The 27,898-nt window shown below is 38.0% G+C and overlaps 4 protein-coding genes and 1 non-coding gene across 8 annotated transcripts; 2 read left to right on the top strand and 3 right to left on the bottom strand.

Annotated features, from left to right (window-relative positions):
* Positions 1 to 807: 807 nt before the first annotated feature.
* Positions 808 to 7,320, bottom strand: OTP51 (endonuclease). Its single transcript, XM_088981887.1, has 2 exons — positions 6,491 to 7,320; positions 808 to 2,945 (listed from the first exon to the last, which is right to left on the bottom strand). The coding sequence occupies exons 1-2, from the start codon at positions 7,127 to 7,129 to the stop codon at positions 1,068 to 1,070; spliced, it is 2,517 nt and encodes an 838-aa protein (XP_088838013.1). The 5' UTR covers positions 7,130 to 7,320; the 3' UTR covers positions 808 to 1,067.
* A 112-nt stretch (positions 7,321 to 7,432) lies between these two features.
* Positions 7,433 to 7,504, top strand: TRNAM-CAU (transfer RNA methionine (anticodon CAU)). Its single transcript has one exon. It is a non-coding gene; the product is annotated as a tRNA-Met (tRNA).
* A 407-nt stretch (positions 7,505 to 7,911) lies between these two features.
* Positions 7,912 to 12,082, top strand: LOC148854338 (plant/protein). Its single transcript, XM_088986778.1, has 5 exons — positions 7,912 to 8,477; positions 10,109 to 10,208; positions 10,287 to 10,422; positions 11,546 to 11,641; positions 11,736 to 12,082. Exons 1-5 carry the CDS (start codon positions 8,099 to 8,101, stop codon positions 11,871 to 11,873), a joined length of 849 nt encoding a protein of 282 aa, XP_088842904.1. The 5' UTR covers positions 7,912 to 8,098; the 3' UTR covers positions 11,874 to 12,082.
* Positions 12,083 to 13,607: 1,525 nt separating this feature from the next.
* On the bottom strand, positions 13,608 to 19,669 carry LOC148854337 (protein NEN2-like). The gene is made up of 6 exons (XM_088985508.1): positions 19,248 to 19,669; positions 19,003 to 19,160; positions 18,310 to 18,356; positions 16,826 to 16,889; positions 14,916 to 15,712; positions 13,608 to 14,037 (listed from the first exon to the last, which is right to left on the bottom strand). The coding sequence occupies exons 1-6, from the start codon at positions 19,525 to 19,527 to the stop codon at positions 13,803 to 13,805; spliced, it is 1,581 nt and encodes a 526-aa protein (XP_088841634.1). The 5' UTR covers positions 19,528 to 19,669; the 3' UTR covers positions 13,608 to 13,802.
* Positions 19,670 to 22,986: 3,317 nt separating this feature from the next.
* Positions 22,987 to 25,364, bottom strand: LOC148854336 (uncharacterized). Of its 4 annotated transcripts, none has more exons than XM_088985513.1 (6): positions 24,864 to 25,364; positions 24,605 to 24,774; positions 24,411 to 24,497; positions 23,863 to 24,012; positions 23,547 to 23,744; positions 22,987 to 23,383 (listed from the first exon to the last, which is right to left on the bottom strand). In XM_088985513.1, the coding sequence occupies exons 1-6, from the start codon at positions 24,916 to 24,918 to the stop codon at positions 23,279 to 23,281; spliced, it is 765 nt and encodes a 254-aa protein (XP_088841639.1). In that variant the 5' UTR covers positions 24,919 to 25,364; the 3' UTR covers positions 22,987 to 23,278. The 4 variants fall into 4 exon arrangements, with proteins under 4 accessions (XP_088841639.1, XP_088841641.1, XP_088841640.1 ...); XM_088985515.1 differs by having other exon boundaries at positions 23,633 to 23,744; positions 24,864 to 25,273; XM_088985514.1 differs by having other exon boundaries at positions 24,740 to 24,774; positions 24,864 to 25,105.
* Positions 25,365 to 27,898: the final 2,534 nt, after the last annotated feature.

The raw sequence follows: 27,898 nt of genomic DNA, 5'->3' as shown, positions 1-27,898 counted from the left end.
ATACAATATTTAGACAGTAAGTTTGTAAATTAACTAAATAGTAGAAATAGTTTAAGAATTTACCAAAAAAAAGGGAAAAGTACCAATCAGCACAGTTCAGAATTTACTAGGCGCAAAGTACAGGTGGAATGCATCCTTACCGTGAATTCTAGGCACAAAGTAGAGGGGGAATGCATCTGACCGTGAATTGATGCTAAATTCACGGGCAGGATGTGGTTTATAGGGGGAGAGGGCTACTTGTAGGGGGGGCTGGAATTCAGAATTCTGCATCGTGTGTCTCCCTATTCTCCTAAAAAAAAAAAAAAAGGGAAAACTTCGATGGCTGGAAAAGAACTTTTTGCACTCTACCTTGAGAGTCTATGATGTGCGCATTGCGGCTTTATAAGTGGCTCAGCTGCTCCTGATGTCAGGGTTATCTGCTGTGTCAGGCAGTTGAACATCAGAGACCGGGCCAATCAATTGGAAAAGCCCATACGAAAACATCGCTGCATCTGACACCCAATTGAGAAGGCAACATCAATTTCTAATCTGGTTCTCCTTTATGGTCCAAACCCAACTTAGATAGTAACATCGCTCAGAAAAGCAACTATAAAGAAATAGAAAAAAAGTGTTTAAATTACCATTTAAGCGGGCATTTCAAATGCTTTCCTGCAATAACACCGTCAGCGTCAGGTTTGGTGATTCCGTCCACTAGACGAAGTTTTGAAAGCATTGCATTCATGATTCATGGGGGTCCCAAGGCACCATATTCCATAAAGGAAATCCTGGTTGAAATGGATGATATGGATGGTACATAAGACACAAGCATTTAAATATCGCAATGGAATCACATTCTTGTAATTAAGTAAACAAATCTAAGATGGATCTGATACAACGGCTCTCTACCCATTAATATAACTGGATAACAAAGTTACCCTATAGGCAATTAAATAATTATGCTCAAAGCCTGCCGCTATGAACTGATAGAAGCCCTGGAATCATCAAAAACTGTTTTAACTGGTCTTCAACACAAACCATATAAACAAAGTGTACACTTGGGTTAGCATGTATGCCCAATCTCGGCTGTCCTATTGATTATCACCGTCCCTGAAATTAGAAGCCCTATCATCAAAATCAGAATCACTATCGAAGTTTATGTTTTGGTCTTCTGTCACACCCTTTTCCAAAGGATGGCCTGGTTTTAGAAGTTCTTTCAGGCCATCCAAAATGTAAGGTTCTGTCAGTTTCCAAAACCACACAGCATTGCTTCCAAAGAAGCCAATCCAAAATACTCTCCCCTTTCTCTTAACCCTGCAGTCCAGTGATTTTGTTTTCAATGTCTTGACAACTCTCTCAACATCTTCACGAGTTGCACTCTTTAGCTTCAGCAAAATATCCCCTGAGGCCATTCTCTGGCCCCCATGCATATACCAATATGCTAGAACACGTGGGGACAACCACCGGTGTATTAGCTTTGGAATCACAGGTTGACCTTTCGGCCAGAACTGATCTGCATAGAAGCCAAAGTAACTGTGTCTAATTGTAGAGAACCGAAATGGTAAATTTTCTTCATCATTTGGCATACCAGGAGAATTTAACCACTCGTGATACTGGTCATGTATATGTCTCCTCAAAACAGAATGAACATCAGAGTTTTCATTGAACTCAAAATGGATTGCATGGTTCCTCCTCTCCTCATCTGTTTCTATACATAAACCGCCCAATAGCAAACCCACCAGAATCTCCCTTTGTTCTTTAGTTAGCTTGAGGCTTATGGGCTTCTTAATCACCTTTCTTTTCAAGCTCAAAATATACTCAAGTTTTTCCATTAATGAAGAATCAATGTCATATTTCTTCTGGCACATCAAATCATAAATTTTTTCTGCTTTTATGTAGTCTCCAGAAGAGAGATGCCCAGCCAGAATGGTATTGCATGATCGAGAGTTAACACCAATTGTCCCATCATTGTTCATTTTACTAAAGATGTCCTCAGCCTTGTCAATATGACCACTTTTCACCAGAGAATCCAAGTATATATTGTAAATGGTACGGTTGGGATGGCATTTCTCAATGCACTGTGAGAAAGTTGACTCAAGTTTACCATGCAAGTTCAAATTGAAGTACATACTCGTTAAATCAATAAAAGATGGCATAAGGGGCTTAAGACCACTATCTAGGAACTCACTCATAATAGTTTCAGCAATTTCCATTTCTTGGGCTTTAGACATGACCTCTATGATTTTATGATATGCCACTACACTAGTGGATTCCAAGCATTCCTGCATCCCCCTGAATATCTCCAATGATTTCAAAGGTTCTCCAACCTTTGCATAGACTTCCATCCGATAAACAAAGGCTTGGGAAGGAATACCACAATCAGACTCCAGCAGCTTAAGCCATGTCCGTTCAGCCTCCTCAGTGTCTCCTTCTCTGGAACAAGCTCTCAAGATGGAGAGAAGCACATCCCTACCCTCTTGAATTCCCACAGACCTCATCTCCTCCCTCAGTGATCTAATTCTTTCTCTATCTATTCTGTCCTGATAACTATGGAGCCAAATCAAGCCTGCATAAATATCCTTGTGTATCTCGAGTCCAGATGTTACCAAGTTATGGAAAATGAACTCTGCCTGCTTGAGATACAGTTTTGATGAGCCACCAGGTTTGCTGACAAGTGCTCTAAAGAGAGAATTGTGCAAGCTAAGGCGGGGCTTGTAACCACCTAACTGAATCATGCGGTTATAAATGCCACATGCTTCCTCCAGTGAACCTTGAACTGGAGCGCTAAGATATGCAACAGTCAGAATATGAAAAGTAGATTCACTAGGCACTTTACCCTGATTGATTATGTCATCAAATATCTCTCGACATTTTGAAAATTTTCGCTCCTTTCCCAGGTAATCTGCAATTTTAGTAGCGAGGGCAAAGTCAAAACGAAACCAGTGCTGCTTGGTCATCCATTTATACACCTGAAACAAGAGAAGAGTTGTTCTATTTGAGAAAAGGTAATTGCAAAACCATTCTCTATGAGGAAAAAGAAGCTCAAGACAAGCTAGGATACAAGATCCAAAGACCATAAAAATAATGGTTTTCCTTGTATTATAATAACAGAGAAAAGGAATAGTAAGAAATAATAAGCTAAACCAAATTATTAAGTGCCAATACAGAACCCAGAAAAAATGACAACATCCGGTTCTTCCTCTTTAAAAGAATTTCATTAAAAAGAAAAAAGTATACATCCTATTGAGGTGTTAAGGCAACACCTACTACAAACACACCATACCAGACAAAACATTTCATCCAAGTTACAAATTTGTAACCCCAAAACGTCCCCTAGACTGACCCCCTTTGCACATGCCACTAAACTAATATACATTTGAGTGTACAGAAAAAAAATTCAATTAAAGCCCCTCCAAAACCATATCTGATGTAAGTCCCCACTCTTCTCCCCTAAAACTCAAAGGCATAACAAAAATCAGTATTTTATCAACTGTAACAATCCAAGGCTAATTTTCTCAAAATATGTTACCAGATACCATAGGAGGAAACCTGTACATGAGGTGATGTTGGAATGGGGGGATATTTCTTAACCTCTACATCACTCTTACTTTCAATAGGAGGGATGGGTTAATTCCAGCAAGAAGATGCCCTGGGGAAGATATAACATATAAGGATTCCACAAGGTTCCTTTGCACGTCAATGGGAGGTACACCTCTAAATTCCTTTGTTGCAGGGACCAAAGAATTTCAAAAGATAAGCTCTCCCTGCAAAGCTCCAAAAGAGGAAACCTTATCTTTATAGATACACTTTTTTCTGTCTTCCTAGACTATCACATAATCCCAGGAATAATAGCCTTCCAAGACTCCCTCAAAAAACTTTAGATTTAAAAGATCATGGTCTTGTAGATAACTCATTGCTTATTACACCAAAATCATGTAAAAAGTTCAACTTTTAACACTCAAAAATGGTATTGGGTGAAAGAAAAATGATGATATGATTGCACTTCAACTTTTCAAAGTTTTAAAAAATCTTTAAGATTCTACAAAGTACAAAAACATTTGACCCTTTAAAATGACTAATCCTATTTGTAAGATGCTAAAAAAATAGAAACAAGTAAAAGGCCAATACCTGAATTTTTTTTCTTTTCAATGATATGCAACAGAAAGTTTATTAAATATGAACTAATATCTACAACTGATTTGTTTGTTAGGATGGGAAACCACCTAACCACTTGCATATACAAAGCTTGACTTCCCCACAAATAGGACAGATATCCCCTACTCATCCCTTGTTTGGCCAAGCCATTAGCCATTTAGCCATTGTGTTTTCTTATCTATATGCCCATCTATAAGCCAACCAATTTTTCTTTTTTTGATACCTTTTGAAGGGCTACACAACGGGGGGTAGTCCATCCCCCAACCCATAAGCCCCCCAACCCAGGTGCAGGCGGGATTTGATCCCAAGTCTCCACTACGACCAGCAGAAGACCAGCTGGTTGGCACCTTGCATAAGCCAACCAATTTATCTCCTTGATTTCTTGCCAATACTTCCACATTGCCTCGTTTGTCAATTAACCAATGTTAATTTCACATTCATCTGTCTTCCCAGTTTCAATCCTTGGAAGGCTGGACTACCCAAATTAGGTCCCGGTTATCTAGTGCCTTGGGAGGGGTAGACAGGATACTGACCCAATCAAACTAACAGCTTGGACCTATCATACAGTGTAGAAAGGCCAAAATACCCTTATAAAAAATAAAAATCCAACAATTCCAATTTTGACTCTTTTGCTCCTACATCCCAATCTCATACATTTTGTACCCGTTTAGGAGAATAGCCAAAAAATGCAGAATGAATAGATTTAGAATCAACATTTGAATGATGTGGACCAAGAATATAAGCAAAACAAATACATCCAAACGCTTTGAATGATAAGGGACAATCAGGATGCACAGGTTAATATAGTATATTGAGCTAAAGAAGACAATAAAGCAACCTATTAATAAGGTAAGTAGCAGTGTCAACCATTTCACACCAAAACTTTTGTTGCACCTACATAATCAGTGTCTGTTTTTATCCACCACTCTAATCTTCTAAGGGATGAAAACACAAGAGTCCAATTTGAAAAATTAAACAAAATAAACAAATAAACCAAAATCAGAAGACCTTAAAGATACAAAATTGTCATTGGTTCAAGAATGTGACAAATCTTGATTTCTTCTTAGTTACCTTTTCCCTTGCTTCCAGGTCTCCATCAATAGCTGTGAATTTGGTAAATTAACTAAGAAAGTTCCTGATGTGAGAAATAGGAGGAAAGGTTTAGTTTATAGATGTTATTTGATTTTTAGGAGCTGCATCACCTATCCATCCATGAAGAAGCAATTCAGTTCGGCACAAAACATCAATGTTGGCACCAGGCCAGATCTGAAATTATCCAAAACTAGTAACAAAGCTACATAGCCAGGTGCTTACCAATTGGCAAAGCAGGCAACTAGGCGTCCCAAGCACACCATAGTGGAATTCATAAAGCAGTACTTACCCTGGTAAACTTTATGGAGTTTCAAGGACAGTGACATGTATGCTGGACATATGGCTACGATAATTACCACCGCCATATTGCTGTCTGATATAAGATACTAACGCTAGTTTGCCCATCAATACAAGGAAAAGTAACAAATGATGGGTCTCAGACCATCCAATTATTAAAAATACAAAATTCTGACATGCAACTTAGATTATTACTATCTCCCATTATGTGCAATATCAAGATGCACCATGAACATGACAGAGGGTACACATACAATGGTAAAAAAGGGTGATGACCACTTTTATGATCTCATGTAAGATTTTAAGGTAAACACCAAGTAGATCAAATGATAATTCATTCTTTTTTTTTTTTTATCAATAATAAATTCATTAATTCATCATTAAAAGAATTACAAAGAGGAAGACAAACACTCTTATCTTCCAAATACAACTTAAGCCTTCAAAAGAAAAGAAAAGGAAAGGAAGAGACAATAAAATTACAATTTAGCCCAAAACATTGAGTCCCTTTCTACCCCTTGTTTAGCTAATCCACCAGCTAAAGAATTAGCTGATCTTTTAACCCAATTCATCTTCACTTCCATCTCGATAGTGTCAATTCGATTAAAGTTAATTAGTAAAACATGAATAAATAGATAGTATGAAAATGAAAACTACAGTGCCACCATCACTAGTTCCAAGTCTATCTTTTGAAGCCACTGAAGGGTGAGCGGAAATGCAATAGGAATGTAACAGTTTATTAGACCATGGTTGTCTTCACAACTGGGATGAAATTGCCTAAGAATGTCAATAATTCCTAGTTTTGTTGAGATGCTTCTTTAATGATGGCATGATATGGTGGCAAGAAAACTGCTTGCCTAGATTAAAAAAGAAAAGAAAAGAGAGAAAATTATAGGATAAAAGAGTGCATCTTGGCAAAGAAACAAACAGGTAGAACACATGGAATTTTGCGTAAGACAGAAAAGCTACTGACCCTGAACGCAGTCTCGTTCTCGCGAATCCGCGTACAATGAACGGCAATATAAGTAGCATCTTCCTGAGTAATCCACTTCCTCTGAGCATTGAGTATCCGAATCGAAGTAGCATGCTTATGAGCCGGCAATTGTTTACACAACCACGCCAGCTTCGATCTTCTCCACTGTTCTGGAAGCTCTTCCAGCTCCTTAACCTCAAAGGACGGCGATGGCAGATGCTTCAAATCATTTGCGGCCGCGCTGGCATCGAAATCGGAGAACTCATTTCCACTTTCTTCATTGAAATTCCAATTCTCCTCCACTCCGACCCTCTCATCTTCTCTTGACAAATGCTCGACAGATGCAGTGAAAGCAGCGACCGAGGCAGTCGGCCTTGGCGCACCGAGAAAAGGGGACAAGCGAGTGTTCTTAATGTGAGACGAAACAGTAAGGGGTGAGGGTTCAAATACAAAGATATTTCGAATGAAGCGGCGGTGGGAGTGAGGGAAGGAGAGAGCGAGGGAGCGAATAACCCTAAACGAAGAAGAGATGGCTGTGCGCATTGGGGAGGTAAATGTGTGGTTTGATTTGAGGGAGACCGTAGTAGTGACAGCGAGAGCTGATGATGAGAGCTCTTGAGCTCCGCCTCGCAGAAGCATCTCCCTTCTTCTTCTGTTCTTTGGAATTCCTTTCTCTTCAAGTTTGGCGTTCGAGTATATTATATCCCTTATCTAAAAAATGGCGGCAAATAGGGAGAGGGAAGAGAATGCCCCCTTCTTCGGATTACGGCCGTTGCACCAGCTATTCCGGCAATGGATATCACCACGACCGGATTACCATATTTGGCCGCATAAGATTCTCCTTTCGTGGTTAGAGAAATATTTTAGGCATCCGAAAGAATTACTGTGGACGCACGTGTATAACTACTATTTAAGAATACTAAATCATCAATTTAATAACTAATCAGAGTGGCGCAGCGGAAGCGTGGTGGGCCCATAACCCACAGGTCCCAGGATCGAAACCTGGCTCTGATAAGAGGGCTTCCAAGTTTAGCTTTTATTTTTTCGTTCGGTTATAGTGATCGCAATACGCTTTCAACATGCTGACCATGACACTACATCCGCACATCGGGAACATCTCCCAGATCATCTGTGTATCATAGGACATCGTCAGATCAGCCAAGGTGTGGCTCCATTGCCTCCCGTAGCCCTCCATGTAATGTTTCGACATTAATGTTTGACTTAGGTTGGACCGCCAACTGGGATATGGGCTACAAGGCTGGAACATGTCAAGAACCATGTAGTAACAGTATACAAAGCACCACAGTTCAATTAATGAGCCAGTGGCCTTGGCCGGCCGGCCCAGAGCCCATAATTTGGTGGTGGGTTTGAGTGTTAGACTCGTCCGCTTCTAAGTTCTAACCCAGCCAATGTGTCCAAATGGAGTTCAGAGCTCCCGGGGCTCGAAATGGACCCACTAGAAAAAAATCAACTAGAAGGCGACACGTTTCTTTCTTCTTGCGTATTTGTTACTGAGAAACTACTTCGAATCGTCTCTCTCTCTCTCTCTCTCTCTCTCTCTGTGCATCTGCTTCGTTGTGACGTATCGGTGTAGCTAGCAATAATCCCATGGAATCTCTTTCTTCAGTTTCCACTTCGGTCGTGCTACCTCCCAGTAATCATTTCCGGCAACACCGGAGGAAGCGAATCCTTGTCTCCTCTTGCCCCCAAAATAACCGTCTTCCTTCCCTCTGTTCTTCCTTCAGCCTTCCCTTCTCTCCGGAGCCTTCTCGAAGGAGGCTAAGAGAAATCCCTTGCTGTTCAGGCGGCGGGGGTGGTGCCGGAGGAACGGCGGAGACGGAGGATGGAGATGGGGATCTCGAAAAGGCGCTTCGCCTTGACGGAAGTATCCCAGGGACGTCCGATGAGTTCGTGAAGCAGGTTTCTTCCCGAGCCTACGATATGCGTCGACACCTTCAACAGACATTCGATAGCAGCAGCTATGACGGTACCACACTTCTCCTTCAATCCTTTGATATTGGTATCTGTTGTTCTTTTTCTTTTTCGGGGGTGGGGGGTGGGGGGGTTGATGGTGGTTCCTGTGGTGCATGCGATGAAAATTATGGTGACATATTGCTACATATGATGTGAGCTCGGCGAATCTGTTGATCTGCTTGCAGTTGGGAGTGACTGGATTTATTTTAACTGCATTATATTCCATTATTTTAGTTAAATTTCTACCTTGTTTTCTGCTATATATTTATATATCTTTCTCTTTGCTTCCCTCCCCGAGTACTGGATTTAAGCACTAAAATTATTGTTTATGTTTCTGTTATTTGTGGTAAATCTTGAATAAATTATGGAAACTAAGGCTGCGTTTATCAGGGAATTTATTCTGATGAATTTTGTGATTCTAAAAATCATTTTTAAGTTTGGATTTATGAGAATTGCAGGAACCAATAAAAAAGATTTATTTTTGGATTTATTTTAACTGCATTATATTCCATTATTTTAGTTAAATTTCTACCTTGTTTTCTGCTATATATTTATATATCTTTCTCTTTGCTTCCCTCCCCGAGTACTGGATTTAAGCACTAAAATTATTGTTTATGTTTCTGTTATTTGTGGTAAATCTTGAATAAATTCTGGAAACTAAGGCTGCGTTTATCAGGGAATTTATTCTGATGAATTTTGTGATTCTAAAAATCATTTTTAAGTTTGGATTTATGAGAATTGCAGGAACCAATAAAAAAGATTTATTTTTGGATTTATGAGAATTGCATGTCCTACTGTCCCTCTTCCTTTTAGAGAGGGTGGGGGTGGTTGGGTGTTTGTCTTTTGGTGAGTTGGGACAGTGGAAGAGATGATATTTGTAAATTGTAATAAATTCCCTGCATGGCTTTAACGTATACCTAGAAAACAGCAATCATCTTCTTTTATACCTTCATCCAGAAAATCTTTACAACAGAAGATCAAGATTTCAAATCATGTTATCTTGTTATGGAGGAATATTGCCATTTTCTTTTGTTTCACAAATTTAATGGAAAAATTCACACATTCCTCTGTTCTTTCATTTTGTCAACCTCCCCCCCCCCCCCCCCAACCCACACACACAAAAAAAGAAAAAAAAAAAAAAAGAAAAAAAAAAGAAAACAGAAAAAGAAAGAAAAGTGAACACTAGCCCTACAGACTATTTCGAGGCTTACTCTCTCATCAGAGTCTACCTCAAAAGGACCATCATTCCTGCAATCACTGCCTTCTTTTTTGGTATCGTGTACTCTATTCCAATTGGATCATCTATTGCTGATTGAATTTAACAGTACTATAACTGAATCAGTTAAACTGGTGTATTTACCTTTTCTCCCAATACCATGTTGTAGTTTCCTTAGCATGTATTGACAACTCCAACAATAAATAAATTCATTTGCTTGATATGTTATCGGACTCCTTGTAATGGTTGGTTTTATCTATTTCTCCCACTGGTGAAGAGTATGGGTTCACTTTTCCTCTTTGGTGATATTTTAGTATGTCTCAGGCTCTTAGCATGCAGATCTATAAAGGAACTGAAAACATTTTAAACATTTATATGTTTATTTTGTTTCTACTTTAACATCTATAACCTGTTTTCTTTATTTCTAGTATTGGAGGCAAACCCATGGAGAGAAGCTTCAAAGCCCGTATATGTGCTGACCCATAGGGAAAACCAGTTATGCACGATGAAAACAAGAAGAAGCCGCAGGTCTCATTTGGTATTGTGAGTTATGTTCACCTGGACAAGTCTTATCTTATTCACAGCTGATGTTTTCATTTTCTACAGCGAAGTTGAAAGAGAGCTTGGGCTCTTGTTTTCCAGAGGAGGAAAATGGAGATCTGAAATAGGAAATAAGACTAAGCAATCAAGAGCTGGGACAAGGTTTCAGATGCTTGTGGAGGATATCAGGGAGGGAGTGCTTGTAAGTGATTTTATTTTCTCTTTTACTTTTTGAGATATATTAACAGATTGACATCTGATTGAGGAGCACTTTTTGTGTTTGAAGAATGGTACTGTCTTTTCTCTGTCTATTTCATATCAAATGGGGATCCATAAGGCTCTGCCATTCAGTGAATGGCATCTAAGGGAATATGTCAGCTAAAAATGTAAAAATTAAAATGCTGTTCCAATCTGATGATTGTTCTTATGAAACCTTGTGAACAGTGGCTCTTGTCTCCATGCATCCCAAAGAGGATGTTGAGCATATGTTACTCTAGATGGAGTAGCTTTATGCCTTTACCTTAGAAAAATAAAGCTCAGGTTCAAAAACCTTCAAATTCAGATATGAATTCCAAAAGCCAAAATCTATCCTTTTTTTTTATGAGTCAAAATTATCCTGCTTTCATATTCCTAAACCTTCCTCAGTTCTCTAGTTTCTAAATGATCACCTACTGTATCAGGAAAATACAATTAAGAAAAAAACTTTAGTAGCAAGAAACCTTCTGTATTCAGATACCAATCATGTATCAAAATCATGAGTCTGAAATTCCTGTACTTGTTGCATTAATCAATCACAATGTGATAGGCATTCCATTATATGTGTAAAAAGCCCATACATATGAGAGTAACTGAGGTTTACATCAAGTCTTGGACACCTGCCACTCAGTGATTGGTTAATGCAGGAAATCTAGACTCAAATCATTATGCTTCCATTCCTAATCTTCCTCTGGTTTCTAAATAACCGACTTATGTATCTGAAATTCAGGATTCAACATGAACCAGTCAATGATGTCCTACTTTGTTTAGGTTATTCCCGTGTTTAAAAATTTGCCATCTTGGTATCACCTTGAGATTCATGCTATGAGTTTGTATTGTCGTTGCTGCCTTAGATACTGATGAATTTCTTGAGCAACAACAGTTTCTTCCTTTGTGCCAAATCTGTAATGTGGGACTCTAGACATGCTATATATGATTGAATGTGATTCATTAAATAGGCCACTTAAAGATTAAAAATATCTTTCACATAGAAATTAGCTGGAAACTTGGAACATGTCGTTGCCATCTTTGCCTATTTGTTCATCCACTTTTCCCATAAATCATTTCAGGTATTTGAAGATGAGAATGAGGCGGTCAGATATTGCGACCTACTACAGGGAGGAGGTCAAGGTTGTGAGGGAGTTGCAGAGATAGAGGCATCTTCGGTAAGGAATGGAGCATTTTTTTTTTTTTTTGAGCTCTGCCACTTAAATGAATGCTTAGTAGTAAGAGTGTAAAACCATTCTACGGTGAATTCAGGTCTTCGATATTTGCCGCAAGATGAGGGCACTAGCAGTTCTATTCCGTCGAGGACGAACACCGCCTTTGCCTGAAAGTCTTGAGCTTAACTTGAAGGCTCGGAAGAGATCCCTTGAAGACCAAGAAGACTTGATATAATATGCATTTGGTTTCGGATGCCTTATCAAAAGCCAAAGATCGTAACTTTGTGATTGTAATGGCAAAATGTCTTACATGAAAAAACATACCCACCTGATTCAGTGGTACTTACTGTTCGGCACTGCCCAATTAATGTGGGCTTACAAACATATACAAGAGTAAAATGTACGAATGAAATGGCCACGTCGTAACCATTGTTCGAGTGGAAATCTTCGTACGCATGGATGTTAATCATGTATTCAAAACTACGAGCTTAGCAGTTTGCAGTTAGAGACCCCAAGCTGCCCAACGGGGGATGAAAACCCTAGCTCAATAAATCACCAGGGCCTTACCACATGGAAGCTTCCTAATCGACTACAGCCAAAACAGAACGTGCGGATTTTCTTGAACTATACTAGAGTCCTTCCAAGTTCCAACTTCCAACTATATAAGAAGGGTGGACTCTGGCTGGCACCCAGTGCAAAAACTTATTCCAAATATACGAGAGTCATTACTTCCAACTACGAAGTTCCAACTCAAATGTTCAACCTTGGAACATCCCCATGGGTTGCGTCGTCCTACTAACTCGTAGCACTTAATATTTAGGGTAAAGACTCTTTTATCCTTTATTTTCTTTCAAATCTTCAAAAAGAATAAAAAGAAAAAAAAGAATACAAACCCCAGAGGTATCACAGAATATCACTTCTCTCCCCCCCCCCCCACCCCCAAATTAACGAGAGATGGTAAGAGACTTCAACACTGATCATCAATGAGACCCGCCCATTGATATAGATTGATGCTTTAACCTCATTATAAAAACACTACTGCAGTGCTATGCTCTCCCCATCCTCCTGCAATTCCCACCATAGAAGGTTGCTACTTGGCACTACCACCAAAAGACGATGCATCTGTTCATTTTTGCTGGGAAAAATGGAGGCTGCAGCAACATCCTCTATTTGATTGGTGGTTCAGACTAACTTGTTCACATGGGAGATTAATTGATGGTTCAAACTTCTTGGTTGTACAGTACAGGAGAGGAGTAGAAAGAAACTGTTATACGATATTATAAAGTAAATGAATAGATGCCCTAAAGCATGATTGCACAGAGTTGATATTGGTAAAAGCAAACCACTCGTGCCCCTAAGGAATGATTTTATGCCATTTGGGCATTAATTCTTCATCGTCAATTACCAGAGAGTAGAGGGTCAATGTTTGAAGAAACAAACTTCTCAGCACCAGGATTATATACCACTTTTCGGTCACTCTCCATGGTTAAGTATTGCACTCCACGTTCACTAATAACCTCTCATTACAACTTTACAAAAGTTAACCTCTCCATCCAGGACTAAATACCTCTCCTTCCTGTTGAGAACTTGAAATATCCTCAAAATCTACTTGCCATTGCAGACACAGAACCCAAAATACAAGAAGGAAAAGATGATTAGTTTCAGCAACAAATATAGGGTAATAAATGGTAATAAATAGATGAACAGACAATAAGGTTTCATGACTCTCATATGTTAAAAGGGCAAAATAGAATTTTTAAATTTTTAAATGAATTCACTTTTGACGTTTCATTGATCAAGGTATGTTTAAGTCCAGAGGGGCCATATCTTTAAGTCATTTTGAAAAACTCAAGGATGAAAACTTAGGATATATACAAGCCTTTTACCCTAATATTTAAGGTATTATATCCTACCTCTATAATGAAACGTGACAACCAGAAAAAAAAAAAAAAAAATCAACTGGAAGAAATTAAAGAATGAATGAATATATAACATTGACTACCATATGGTTTTTTTTCTTACATGTGAGCAAAGCTTAAAACACAATCAATTTCGAACTTAACCTTATGCACAACTATAAACAGTGCTCGTGTTACATAAATTTACAGTAATAAATAGAACTCTGCTCCATATAAGGAAATCAGAGGATTTTCCTGAACTCCAGCTACTTCGAATTCAGAATCAACTTTTTTGCCACTAATCGAATGCCTGCATTCTGCTGGTAATCATACACTTCCAAGGAGAAAAAAGCATCGACTAGAGTTCCTGGAGAAAACAACGAATCGAGCTCTGCAGCATCAAATCTACTAAAAACAAGCCTTTGAGCATTGCCAGAAGCTTCTTTCTGGTAAATCTCTGTACCATAGATGGCAATGTCTCCATTCGGTACAGTGGGTATGCTACAGTAACAAGACAACAGGAATGCAAGTCGTGAGTTACTTAAGGAGAAAAAAAAAAAAAACAGTCGAAAAGTAAAAGTTGCATTCATTTCTCTATAACATGAACAGAAGGTTTTGGATTAATTTCATCTATTATTTGTGCCCCTTGGTTTTCCGTCCCCTTCTAATTTGTTTTTATGGTTCAGTTTGAAAGGAGTACAAATACAAATATGTACAATGCAAATACGTACAACATAATACAAAAACATAAAGTTTTGCACTCTACATATTTGTATTTGTAGTATTTCCAAACTGAGCCTATGTAAATGACAATGAAAGTAAAGCTTTTGAAGCAGCAGGAGCAAAAATGTAACTCAAATATCTAAGCCCGAAAATTTTCCACCCATTTTATGTTTAAAAGAAAAAGATCCTGATAGGAAATATGAGCAACACCCCACCCCACCCCACCCCAAGAAAAAGATGCTATGTAGTATGCGTGTGGGCTGTGTGTACATGCATAGGATGAGCATGTAAGAGTTACGGCAGGATTGATATTTATCTTACACCCCCTACCTAGCTTTTTTTTGGCTTTTGGTAATCTATCCACTCAATATTAATGCTAAAATCTATAAGTATAGGGAAGACATCTTGTAATGGAGGTGGATTCACCCTGTAGCCAATATTCATTGATGAATCACTAGATGGGACTATGGACCAAAGTCCAAATGCCCTACTGACCATGTGATATTAGTCATTTGGTGGATAAATGAAGATTAAGCCAACCCCCACCCTCCACCTCAAAAAAGTGCATCTTCTACCACTTTCTAATATTTGTAAATGAACCATTACATTTTTTAATTGAAAAAGAGAGATTAATAGTATTGGAGATGAGAACTTACTGCAGTCGAACAGTTGAATTTGAGAATCCATTCTTCCTAGTCACAACAGGCCTCCATTCAGAACCACTACCAGATTCCACAGACAACCTTTGTGCATGATGGTCACAGGCATCCAGAACCTCACATAGGCTAGGTGATGGGTCTACTACAATACTCAAACGAGGCCGGCCAGCATGGTCGAGAAATTTTGCGCTTATTCCAAAGCGCACTCTTAGTTTCATACAGCATAGCTGCAAGGGGACATCTTTGTGCAATAGTTGTATTCTCTGACTGCCTCGATAAAATGGGACAAAAGATGCACTGACAGAAGGAATTGAGATTTCCTCAGGTTCCAAGAACCCAGCATAGCCACTGCAAACTCCAGATGCAGCTTTACTATATGATGATGTCCCTTGAGTCTCTGTTGTAGGTCTTTCTTCCTGTGAGATGCCCTGTGAAGTACTGCAACCATTGGGCATCACTATGTCATAAGATATAAAGTGCAAGTCTGCTACATTTTTCCCTTCCATGTTAGCATCCAGTTGCAGGGCTTCTACTTGCATTTGATCAAAAAGTGGGCTCATGTCAAAATGATCTGGTTGAGGGATATTAGATTTCACAGAACTGAGAAATTCTGTTTCAGTTTCTCCAGTCATACGGGATGATCTTTGATCATTCTTGAACTTGAGATCTGATGGTGGGATTGTCATGTTAAAGACTGTAGCAGCAGGGGCAGCTTTTCCATTACTATGACTTCTTGCTGTTGCATTTGAAGAGGTCCAACTGTTGGTAGTGGAAATGTCTGGGAGGCAAGACTCCTGCAAAGGATGCAGCATGCAGTCATCACAACCATTTCCAAAACTTAATGTCATTCAATTTTACAAATCACTGAAGCCACAGAACTCTTGATTCCAATTTATCTCAAATTTCTGCATCAGCATCTTTAGGAACTCTAAAATAAACAGGAAATTTTAAATTGAGGCAGATTGTTAAAAAAGGGCAAACATTAGAGCTGCAGACATAGTTAAATGCACATTTTGGTCAAGATTCTAATGGCCGTGAATTTTTAAACAGATATTTTGGTGCAATGGTAAATCTTGGGATGACAAGCATGGGGACGTGAGCTTGAGTTTGAGAGTGCCCCCTTTGTACAAAAAAAATGCCAGATATTAGGCCCATATCCAGTCTACCCCTTCCAAGAACTCAGATATCTGGGACAGTCATTGGATAATGAACCTTTTATCTCATCGGCTCATCGCCATCTTACTTGTAATACAAAGGCATAACCGGTAAATCCGCCAGCAGAAACAAAAAAAAAAAAAAGATCAGGAAATTAATATGAAAGAACTGATAGCTTAGCTGTTTCAAAAAGCAAGATAATAAGGTTAGGACCTTGGCTCAAGACTTGGAGTTAATCTATCATATGATAAGTATAAATCATAAGTATATATAATAAGTATAAAGCGTATGAAATGGGGGTCATAAATAGCAGAGGGCGATTTCCATTTAAACCTTAGCCCCAGAATGGCGGAAAGAATTATAACATATGAGTTGAAATTGCTAAAGGAGAATCAATACTGTGGCACACATGAAGTGAATCTCTGGCTCTAGGTGACATTTTTAAGTTTCTGCAAAGCACATAGTATAGACCAACATAGGCAATTCACAATGAGATTTGAAATATACAGAAATCAGCGATTTATAAATATCCATTTTGCAGCATCAGATACTTAACTCAGGTCAACTAAATAAACCCTTGTGGCAACTATTTGGGATTGGCTAATCACATTTTATTTCACATCCTACTCTATAGAAGGATTGAAGTAGGCAAATCAGATATTTAGTTCATCAAATATGAATAAAAACTTAGAATTTAGAGGTATCTACATCATTGTAAATAGAGTTACAACTTGCAAAGGTTATAAGATTACCAGGAATAAAACTGTTGCACAGTACTTGAGAACTTCAAGATTCATCCGAACATCGTCTAAGCTCCTAAAAGCCATTAGAGAAAGGAGTTAGCTTTCAACAACTCAATGTTTGAGCTTATAACATAAGGAAGTAAGAAACTATATCTGAAAAGCCTAGAAGTTTCCAAGCCAATTCAGAAGCATCTACAAGTATTTTGATGATTACATGGGTTTAGCAGATGAAGAACTGGTCTTATAGTTGAGCTGATTACAGGAGAAGTCTGAAATGGCATAGGAATCTTTCATATGGCAACTTACTTTGGGGCAGAAAAGGACTCCCCATGTTCTCCTCTCCCCCCCCCCCCCCCCCCTTGGAATCAAATTTCAGCCTAAAACAGTTTATTATGCATTCAAAATAAGCCCTTCTGTGGGAAACTATAAAATTACACGATTGAAAGTTAAGTAGCTATGGAAAGCCCTGATAAAAGGTTGGGTATGATAACATGGACTGCAAGAGTCAACACATGTCAATCCAAAGGACCCCTTATCTAATGGACAGTATGGATTGGCCAAGGATTCTACATCGCAGAAATAGGTGTAGGGTCTTAAAAGGAGCTTCCTAGATGACACTCTTCCTCGTTGGGTACAATTAAAACAAGAGCACTGACAAATGGCTTTGACAGGAAAAGCATTTCTTTTATCAGCAAGCAGAACTTACTAAAGAAAAGAAGAAAGATGCACACAAGTGGATTCAATCATGATAATCTGCATATGAAAAAATTTTGGGGGACCTATAAGAACCTACAGCAATGGTGCATGTTGAGGATGCTAGGTAGATGGTGTTGGTTTAAGGGTGCAATTCAGCCAGCACAAGAACTTAATATGGAAACACGTCACCCTGCTCAAGCCAATATTCCTTGATTGTATTATTATGAAGAAATAAAATATTAAAAAATAACAAAATTTGAAATTCATGAATGAACAGTGTATTAATAAAAGATTGTTTATGTGAAATGGGAATGGGCGTTTTGGAAGGGAACATTCAGCCATGGTATCATATTGAGTTTTCCTTTTCCAATAAAAAGGATCGTGCCAAGTGGTAGTTAATTGGGACAAATAAAAAGAATCCAAAACAACACAGGGTATGCGACCAAAGTGGACATAGTATAATCTTGAAAAGATAAACCTAGATAATTTCCTTTTAGATGAATGGTCTACTAAAATAAATCTAAGTCAAGTAACTAGAATGATGCTACGAATCCAACTGTAAACAAGTTGAGTTTGCCAATTCTTCGAAATATGGTAAATGCAAAAATTAAATGATTAGTTAGTGATGGACTGCAAAGCCAAACATAAGATCTAGCCCCAAAATGAGGAAACAAAATTGAATAGAGTAATTCACCATTCTACTGATATAGAAGATGGGAATGGAACAAATCTTGAAACAAATTAAGTAAAAATAAATAAATTAATTAATTAAAAAGGCAAAAAGAGCAATGAATTACCTATGCTTTTGTTGTCCAAGCCCAAAATAGGTTGCAAGGGTGGCCATCTGTGTAAAACAAGACACAGACGTTGGAATTCAAAAGTTTGCATAATACAAAATTTAATAATGTAAACATCCTTTAAATAGCATGTAGCTTGAAAGAAATCATTGCACATGAAAACAAACTTTCTGTACAAGGCGGTATAACATTAGAGAGCCAATTGAAATGAAAACCAATGAAGTAAGTTCGCTTAATTAAAAAATTCGTTATTCATTTTACAATTAAACAGACAAAACTAATAAGATGTAATAGAGAGAATAATAGAAAGATAGGCCCTAAAAGAAATGGCAGGAAGATGGAGCATCAAGTGACCTTTAAGAAAAGGGTAGCTTGTAATTAGGTCCCATCTAATATTTTTTGAGCCCAAAGAAACCAAGCAAGAGAACATAAAAGAACATAGAGAACATACGTGCAGAATTACAAGTAAAATAAGAATATCATGAAATTTATAAATTTCAAAATTCGGAACTCGAGCACTTGATGCATCAACTATGATTTGTATTGGTAAAACTCATCAGGTAATATGGATGGAAAAGCAGCCTTGCAAGTAAGAGATACAGTAAGATTATATCACTTTTACAAAAGACAGAAAAGGAATGGAAGAATCTTAGATCCATCAACAGAAATAAAGACTAAAGAGGAGTTTGGCACCTTCATATCTCCAGCTCTCCTCCCGAACCTCTGCGTCAACAATGTCAAGGAATCAATAGTTCCTTTCGGCTCCGGCGCAGGGCGACCGATCTCCGCGAACGCCTCCCGAATCCGAGCACAGTCAAACTTCACAATATTGTGACCCGCCCAAATTCGACCTATAAGCCAATAATTGTTCAAAAACAAAAGCAGATACACACAGAGAACCTCAAAATAGAAAGCAAACGAGCTAGAGAGAAATTAACCATGGAGGATGTCGTAGACCCTATCGGCGACTTCTCGAAAAGTAGGTGCAGAAGCAACAGCGTCTCGGGTGATGCCGTTACACCTGACGGAGGCGCCGGTTATGGAGGAGAGGTCGGCGGGCCTGACCAGGGTAGAGTAGCTGTCCCGCTCAACCAGCTTCCGAGGACATATCAGAATTGCTCCGAACTCCAACAGAGCATAGCCCTGATTGGGACGAAATGGAATCGTCGTTTCCACGTCGAAGAATGCAATCTCCGAACGGTCTTCACTCGTATCCATTTGAACTAACTGTGGAAATGATTTCTGAGTTCTGCCCCAACTCAGAGATGGAGATAATTTCAAATCAGGAAAACAAGCAAACAGAGGAATTGATATTATGCAGGATTCAGGGACCTGCCAAAACGTTACTTGCGTATATATAGCTTTCTCGCTTTCGAGGTTGCTTCACGAGAGGATTGTGAAGGATATCGAGACACCGACGTGGCCGACCTTTTTGGCTAAATGGGTAATACCGTAAGAGGCCCAAGCCCGGAGGAAAGTATTGGATTTAAAAACCCAATAACAAAAGCTAGCCCATACTTTTAGTAGAAGTAGAAAGTACTCATTCTGGATTCTCTATCAAGAAGAATGAATGTTGAATGAGGAGGCCCAGACATGTGACGGGATGAGATACAGCCATTGTTGCCAAAAGCCCATTTAGAATCCTAGGACCTAGCTAGTAGCCGAATCTCTTCACAATTATGGTACTCTAGTTATTATCCGTTACTTCCCTCAACATCCAAGAAAGGAACCATCGATAAAGTAACAGGGTGATACCCCATAGTGATCTTGATCTAGACTCCAGAGTTGGGGTAACTGATGAGGCTGATCATGCACTGATCAGTGGTCACTGGTTAGCAAGAATTAAATCTGATATAGATGATATATGCTGCAGATTTGTGGATGTGGGGAGCAATTGAGAGAGGAGATAAATGAGGGATTAGGGAAAGGATTTGGGAGAGACATCAGTTACAGTTAAAAGGCGTATTAGTCAGTAAATTGTATTCATTTTTGTTTTGTTAAATCTTAAATGTGTACTGAAGATAAGTGCTTGTCTTCTATGAATCTCAACATGGGGTTTCAACATTTTAAGTGTAGCAGCAGTAGGGTAAATAGATTCATCCATAGGAACAATTCAAAGGTGGATGATAAAGATTAAGATTAACCATTATGTTGGCACAGTTCTGTTTTACTTGATCAAGACAATTTGCTAGGTTTTGTTTTTGCACAGTTCTTTGACTTTGTGAGTAAAATGATGGGATCTCCACTTCGTATGAAAGAGAGGAGGCAAAAGCAATGTGGTCCAAACAAGGTTCAAAATATCACAACATAAATACGTATCAGTTTCCAAGAAGTTAGGTTATTAAAATGATTTGAAGTTAGTAATTGATGTGTAAACCCCACCTCCCCCCGGGTTAATTTGGCAAACCATTTTTTAAAATGGAGTTTCGATCAAAATAAACTCCGTTGTAAAAAATTTTGCATATTGAATATGAGAAAGGTGCCGTGCAAAGTTTGCATCAGTTTTTTGGAATAAATGATTGCAAATGAGACAAAAATTACAAATTTTGCATCAGGTAGGAGTACCACAAATAAATGATGCAAATCTAAAGATTTACACAGTAAACAATCAGAGCCTAAAGTATAGATTAACTAAAACAAAAAATCAGTGACCCTAACAAGTACAACTCATAAATAGAAGCCATAATTCATTTCCACAGCCTAGTAACAAGAGACTAAAATGAAAACTCTTATACGCACCAGTCATCTGCCTCATCCATTTATAAATTTGACATTACCAAAAAATGGATAACCGTACAGAAAACAGCAGTTGGTGAAAAATTAAGAACCCTAGAAAGGTTAAAGAATTAGACCATGAAATCAATTGTTTGCCAAGAGAAGGTATGACAGAGCTCCAACTATAACCTCTTGGTGCATTTTTAGGAAATAAAGTTGAAAAACCAAGTAAATTGCAAGCTTTGCTCCTTTATTTGTGGGGAAAACCACTCTTTATTTATCCAACACTAGATCCCATCTCTACTATACATAGAATTGTAGCCAGAGCAATCCTCTGTCTTTTAACTACTTAACTAGTTCTTTGGAGAACCGCCTATTGCTCACTTGGGCTTAGAGGTAATAAAAGAGACAAAATAGTATGGAAAAAAATCAAACTCATGGTATGAGCATGCTTTGATCGTGGGTTGACCAGCCCAATTATCTAGGCTGACTGCTCAACCTGTTCAAAGGAAAGAATGTGAAAATTATAAAATCAAAAAATGTTGAAGCTTATAAATTCTAAACTATGCCAAACTAAAAATTAAAGAATAAATATCACAAGTATAACACATTAATATGGTTACTGGTATAAGTTCGAACGAAATTGAGCATTTTGTAGAACTGGGTGTTTCAAAATCCAAGTTTCAGACTGGTCATGGATCAACTGGCTAGACCACCCCAACCAGTACAGGTTTCATAAGTTGGGTAAGAGGTGCCAACATGTAATCATGTATCACAGTGTAAACGATAACATGCATGGCGCATGCACGTGGAACTCCTCCAACTCCTCCTTCACCATGTAGACTCCCACTTCATCTTGTACTGTAAATACGTATCCTACTGTACTTCTCCCTCTTGTAGATAATCCTTATCTCTGCAGATTATCTTTGTAAAGGATAAACTTATCCTAGTAAGATAAGCTTTATCCTAATTAGGATTTCATCTAATCTATCCTAATCAGATAAGACTTACGTATCCTTGTACTCTATAAATATCAGTAATGAAAGTCGAATAATTCAATTCGACCATTATTCACAATCGTATCTCTCTCTCTCTCTCTCTCTCTCCTTTATTGTTCTCATACCCAGAAAAATGTTCACCGAAACTGATCAGTAAATAGTGCCGTCCTGAGTTTACCAAGGTCAGTCAAATATACCTAGGGTAGAACTATTTAGGATTGGAATATTCTGAATCATTTGTTGCTTCAATTGGAAACTCTACTACCAGTAATTCAAGAGTAGTAAGGTAGAAAATGATCTATTCATGAAGTTGTGCATTTATTCAACAAATGCTTAATGTAATGGTAAAATCATGGGCTGACAAGTGTGAGAATGGGGGCTCAAGTCTGAGAGCACGTCCTTCAACAAAATGCTGAAGCCTGAAGGTTAGGTCCTATCCAGTCCGCCTTTAGTGAAGTTCAAGTCAACACTTGATAGTTTCATTATTGTATCACAACTAGCTTAGTGTTACTAAAAACGTACAAGCAATTTAAACTCAAGATTATACTCTAGTGAAAATGCAACAAAGCAAAATAGATACCGCATATTCCATCCCTCCTAATAAGTCTCGGAAATAATGAATTCCAATACTCTTTTGAAGAGAAAGCATGAAAATTCAAAACTCAGCAATATGTAGCGACAAGCTCTACAAAGGAGAACAAGATACAAGTCAAATCCATTTTATAAATTGCAAGGAATTCATTAAATCTGATCTGAACCAAAAATTGGGTGATAATCCAGAAATAGAGTCTAATGCATCTGTTTCCTGGTAGATATATTCAGCTAGACAAAATGTCTGCATACTGGAAGTCTGAAGACCAGTGTAAAAGGCTAAAAGCTTTTTGTTGCAAATCAAAATTAATGTCAAAGATTGAATGTTCAGTCAGGCTAAATCTTTTATACACTCTAAAAACAGTTGGGGAGGTTGCTCAGAAGAGGGTCGCATGGGAAATATAGCAATTGACTTTGTGTTTTCAAAATATTAAAATTTTACAGCACATATAAGTAACAAATCCCAGTCAACTCAAAAAATAAATAAATGAATGAATGAATTGTTAAAGAAAATGAGGACGTTCTTTACGAAGATGAGGTTCTTCTGGTAGGACCTGTTTCCTCTTTTGTCCATTTCGCATTCTCTTTCTTCTTAAATTTAAAACCGGGGTCACATAAAACACAAAGCCATCCAGTTGAGCAGAAGAAAAAGCAGGATCAAGTGCTCAACTACGAAGAATCTCGGCCCTCTCCCTCTTGAATTCACTGAAATCCGAAAGCAAACTACCATTCACTTTATGTTTCATGTTCTCCACCAACCTCTTCAGCACCTGTAGAGGCATGCACATACATCAGCAAAATTCGGAACAAATCCTAGGCACTTCAATATGTTTGCTTCTCTGTTTGACTGTTTAGCAGCCTCAAAAAACTTGTTATAAAATGGAAAACCCCAAGAAATTAAATAATATCATGTATTGATTTTAATGAACTAACCGATTCTGCAACACTTCTACGAACATCTTCTGGGATCAAAGCAAGCATGGGGGGAAGAACAAAATTAATGTCCATCTCCAACTGACCTTTAAGTCGTGTCCGCAATCCCCGCCTATCAGGATAAAGAGCTCCTCTCACTCCAAGCGTAAAATCAGATGGCTGGGCAGCACTGTCAAGACCTTGGAGCTCCCATCTTGTCTGCAAAATTTACAGCTTTTCAGGGATTAATATGCTATGGTTCACTCTTCTGTTGCATAATTAATCAACACTTAAAGCCATTTTATATTGGTCATTATAATGTAGAAGTAAGACTTACAACATCAAGCTCAAGGACCCTGGTGACATCGACAGGAACTCCAGGTGGGTAACCTTTCCCTTCAGATTTGCATCTCAACCTCATGTCAATTACTGGCCAAACTGTCAGAAAAAGGAACCGTATAGGCAACATCTGAATTCTCCATTCCTCCTGCATACATCCACCATAACCATTTAGGATACAGAAAGAGCGAGACTTACTGGTACACATAAATAATGTTCCTTCGGGAACCAGTTTTCGTGTGATCAATGCAAGTAGCTCTGCTTCTTTCACTGATCAGTTCTGTTCTTCAATATACATCTTTTTTATTTCACTGCTATACCAAAAAAAAGTTATTTAATGGACATTTTCGCAACTTTACTAAAGAAAAGTAAAAACAATATTCACAATCTCAAAGGGAAGAGGTCAAATCGTGACAGTAAGAATTTCCATAGATAAGATCCTACCTTTGTGATAAAAAAAAAAAAAAAAAGTTCTACCTCTGTGGCATGCCAAAATGATATATAGTGGAACTTTCAAATGAATAAGATGAATAGAATAAGTCTTACCTCATTCAACCTCTGGCTTCTTCGTTTTTCCGGAAATATTGCTTGAAACACTCTATTCCGATCATTCAGGTATTGATCAAAAGAAGCCTGCCAATTGAGAGTAATTTTCAATATTCCAATGTGAAATTGATTGAAGGAACTAAGAGCAACTTTCAGTTTCAGAGAGAGGAGAAGGGGGCGGGGAGTAGTAGTACCCCTGGAGACTCATAGAGGGGGATGTCAGTAGTAATTCTGGAAGAGTAGTTAGAAGGCTTAATCTGATTCATGATGGAGAATTGAGTTTTGGAGGTCATAGCGACATGACATTGCCACTTTAATACCATACCCACCTGTCTTTTCCATCCCCCTTTCCTAACATGAGCACCTGTTCACAATTCGCACCACAGCCATGAGAGACATTCAAGTCTTTAAAACTACCCCAACTTCGCGGAGACAATGTTACACGACCACTACCTGGAAATACCAAACTCCGCCGGCAAGGAACGAGTTGACTTGAAACCTCACACATTTTTCTTTGATTCAATTTTTGCAGAAGCAGCAGCAACTCAGAGAGAGAGAGAAAGAGAGAGAGAGAGAGAAATGGCAATCGGCGATCAGTATGTCTGGTTGATGTTGATGGCTGGCGTGGGAATGGAACATACGGGCTCCATTGGACTTGCTGAGGTTTGTAGAGGAGTTATTTCGTATTGGCGGTCGATCGAGATTACGATGCACATTCCTTTTTGAAAGGATAAGGCGAAGCCTTGGGAAGGATGGTCCAGCTTGTGCCACGACTACTGTTACTGTGTTTCATGTTCTTTTGCTTCGTCTTGACCTTGAGAACGGGGTGGGAGCACTGACCACTGAGCAGAGAAAAGCCGGGCCAAAGCAAGAGCTTATCTTGCAAGCCCGACCATAATGCAGGACAAGCCTGGCCTCTTCTTTCTCCCTTATTCCAATTCCAATTTAGCACTCCTAAATAACATAATGAAAGTATAAAATAGATATACATGCATGTATATACACCTATAATTTTGCGTGATATGAGAATACCTCTTAGATTAATTAAAAAGAAAATTCTATAAAATACTTGAAGGATAGTTGTATGCATGGGATAGAGTATTAGGCATTCAGAAATATATTCAAAAAATAAGTATGGCATAAATGTAAATATTAAGATGGATGAGCGGAAAAACTGAAAAATATAAGATTAGGAACGAATACATCATAGAAACCTATGAGTAAACTAGGAAGGTTGGTCACATGAATAGAAAGATCACCAACAGCTCCATTTAGAAGAAGTAAATTATTACAAGTAATGTTTTAAAAATGGACCCAGAGCTAGAACTTGTTTGGCCACTAGTTTTTGAGTCAGCGATTTGATGTTCAGTTCAAATGAATGGCCTGCTCTAAATTAAAAAAGTAATTAAAATAAAAACGGCCAAAAACCATTGTCCAATGTCAATGGTTTGACTGCTCAAATCAGCAAGTTGCTAATAACCAAGTCAACGATATTTTGCTAAAAAACAGTTTGACTCTTCGGGTTATGATGATGATGATGACGATGACAACGACGATGATATACAAAATCTTACATAAAATATTGACCATGTTCATGGTATAATGCATTCATCATATCCAATAAAAATAAGTTTTAGGGGTGAATATATCTCTACATGAGCTTATCTCTATCATAAATTCATAGCGAAAAAGCATGCATGGTTTCTTATCTCTAATTTCTGAGCTTAATTAGCTTTAAATTTTTTGAAGGCCATAAATTATCAATAGGGTATCCTCTTTGGTTTTTTTTTGTATGTTCATGAAAGGCTTTTCAAACATCATAAGGCTCTTTGTTAATTTCATTTAACAAATCCTGGACATCACATTAGTCCCAACTAATAAATAATAAAGAAAGAGGAAAGAAATTTACAAAAAGAAAATAAATATAAATTATAGAACAAGTTTTATTTTTTATTTTTTCCTCTAATTAAAGGGAAGTAGCAGAGAGATAAACTAAAGCGCCTTCTTTTTAAATGCCTTCAAACAAATTCCATTCGAGAAACTCAGTTTATATCTCTCTGCAGAATAATTTGCAATGAGATCAGTGAGCAGAGCACAGAGCCACAGAACATATGCCATGTGGTCATCCTACATTTGAAATAAGAGAACCACAAACTGATATAGATATGACATCAAGATCTTATCAAAAGCTCATAAGCAGACATGTGGAGTTAATTGGATTCTGGTATCAACCACACCTTCAACCAAACCAACTTTTTCCCAACAAAGTTTATTTGACTCGATGTCTCAATTGAAATCGAGTGGACTTGGAACGCAGTTGTATTGGGTTCAATAGACCCCAATACCACTTAAATTATAGGTAAATTGGAACCCCCCTCCTATCAGTTCGATTTTGCATTTTGTTGAATTTTACTCTGGTATAAAGTGGACACAAATTTCGGAATGTGATTGCAATTAATTTTCCAATTCCACCATATACATGTTAAACCATTTGAGCTGAAAAACTGAAAAATTCAGCCGGATCTAACAGGTTACTTGCATTTTGTGCATCATACAGTAATCAATGCAATAAGTTGTTAAGGAGCTCACAAGTCACAATTTCTTTTAATAATTTATTCACTAAAAAAAGAAATAATTCGTTCAGTTCAGCGGCTTTAGTTGTTATCAAACCACATTCATGTTATAATGTTAGGCTTTCAAAATAACAAGGGAGAATGACGGTTCTGCCCATGGTCATAATTTGTAGGCCTAAAGTACTGTTGGGATAGGTGTAAGTTCAAAATTGATGCCAATTCATGGGCGGGCTTTGGTGCATAGAGGGTGGGCTGTTGACATTTTGAATGTTTATAACTCTGCAGTAGAAATTATATTGTTATATTGTTTGCTACAGCATTAATAAAATTATATTGTTTGCTGCAATGTTTTAAAAATCAATATGGAATCGGAATAGTTTTGGCCATCGGTTTCCTGTGGTCCAGTTTGAACGACAGCCTATTCTGACAAAAAAATAAAAAAAAAAACAAAATTGTTGAATGGGTCAAACGGGTCGATGGATCAACCACCTGAGTCAATGGGTCGTTGACCAATTCAACAGTTTTTTGCCAGAGACCGGGCTTAGGGTAAAATGGAACCGATTGCCTAGACGGTTCCCAGGCCAAACGGTCTAATTGTCCGAGTCAATGGCAATTGAAAACATTAGTTTGCTGGTGTGGTAGTTGTTTTTGTTTTCAAAAACAAAACCAGCAATTATATTGTCAAACACCTCCTTAGATGATGTTTGTTTCATTCCCATGCTATCTGGGCATCAGATAGGCGTTTCCCCCCAACAGATCCTAAAATTTTGTTTAGTTAAATTATTTATCAAAAAAATGTTTTTTCTAGGATTATGTGATAGCCATTTGTTCCAAGAAAAGTTTTTACTTGTGACTGTCATAAACTCTAATAAACGTTTTTTCAACAACTTATAGCTATGTTTGGTTTTTTTTTTT

Source organism: Nelumbo lutea, chromosome 4 (genome assembly GCF_056320005.1).
Source record: "Nelumbo lutea isolate HS-2025 chromosome 4, American lotus-T2T, whole genome shotgun sequence".
In the NCBI taxonomy this organism is placed as follows: domain Eukaryota; kingdom Viridiplantae; phylum Streptophyta; class Magnoliopsida; order Proteales; family Nelumbonaceae; genus Nelumbo; species Nelumbo lutea.
Note: the sequence above shows the minus strand (reverse complement) of the source record. Positions and strands in the feature narration are given on the sequence as shown.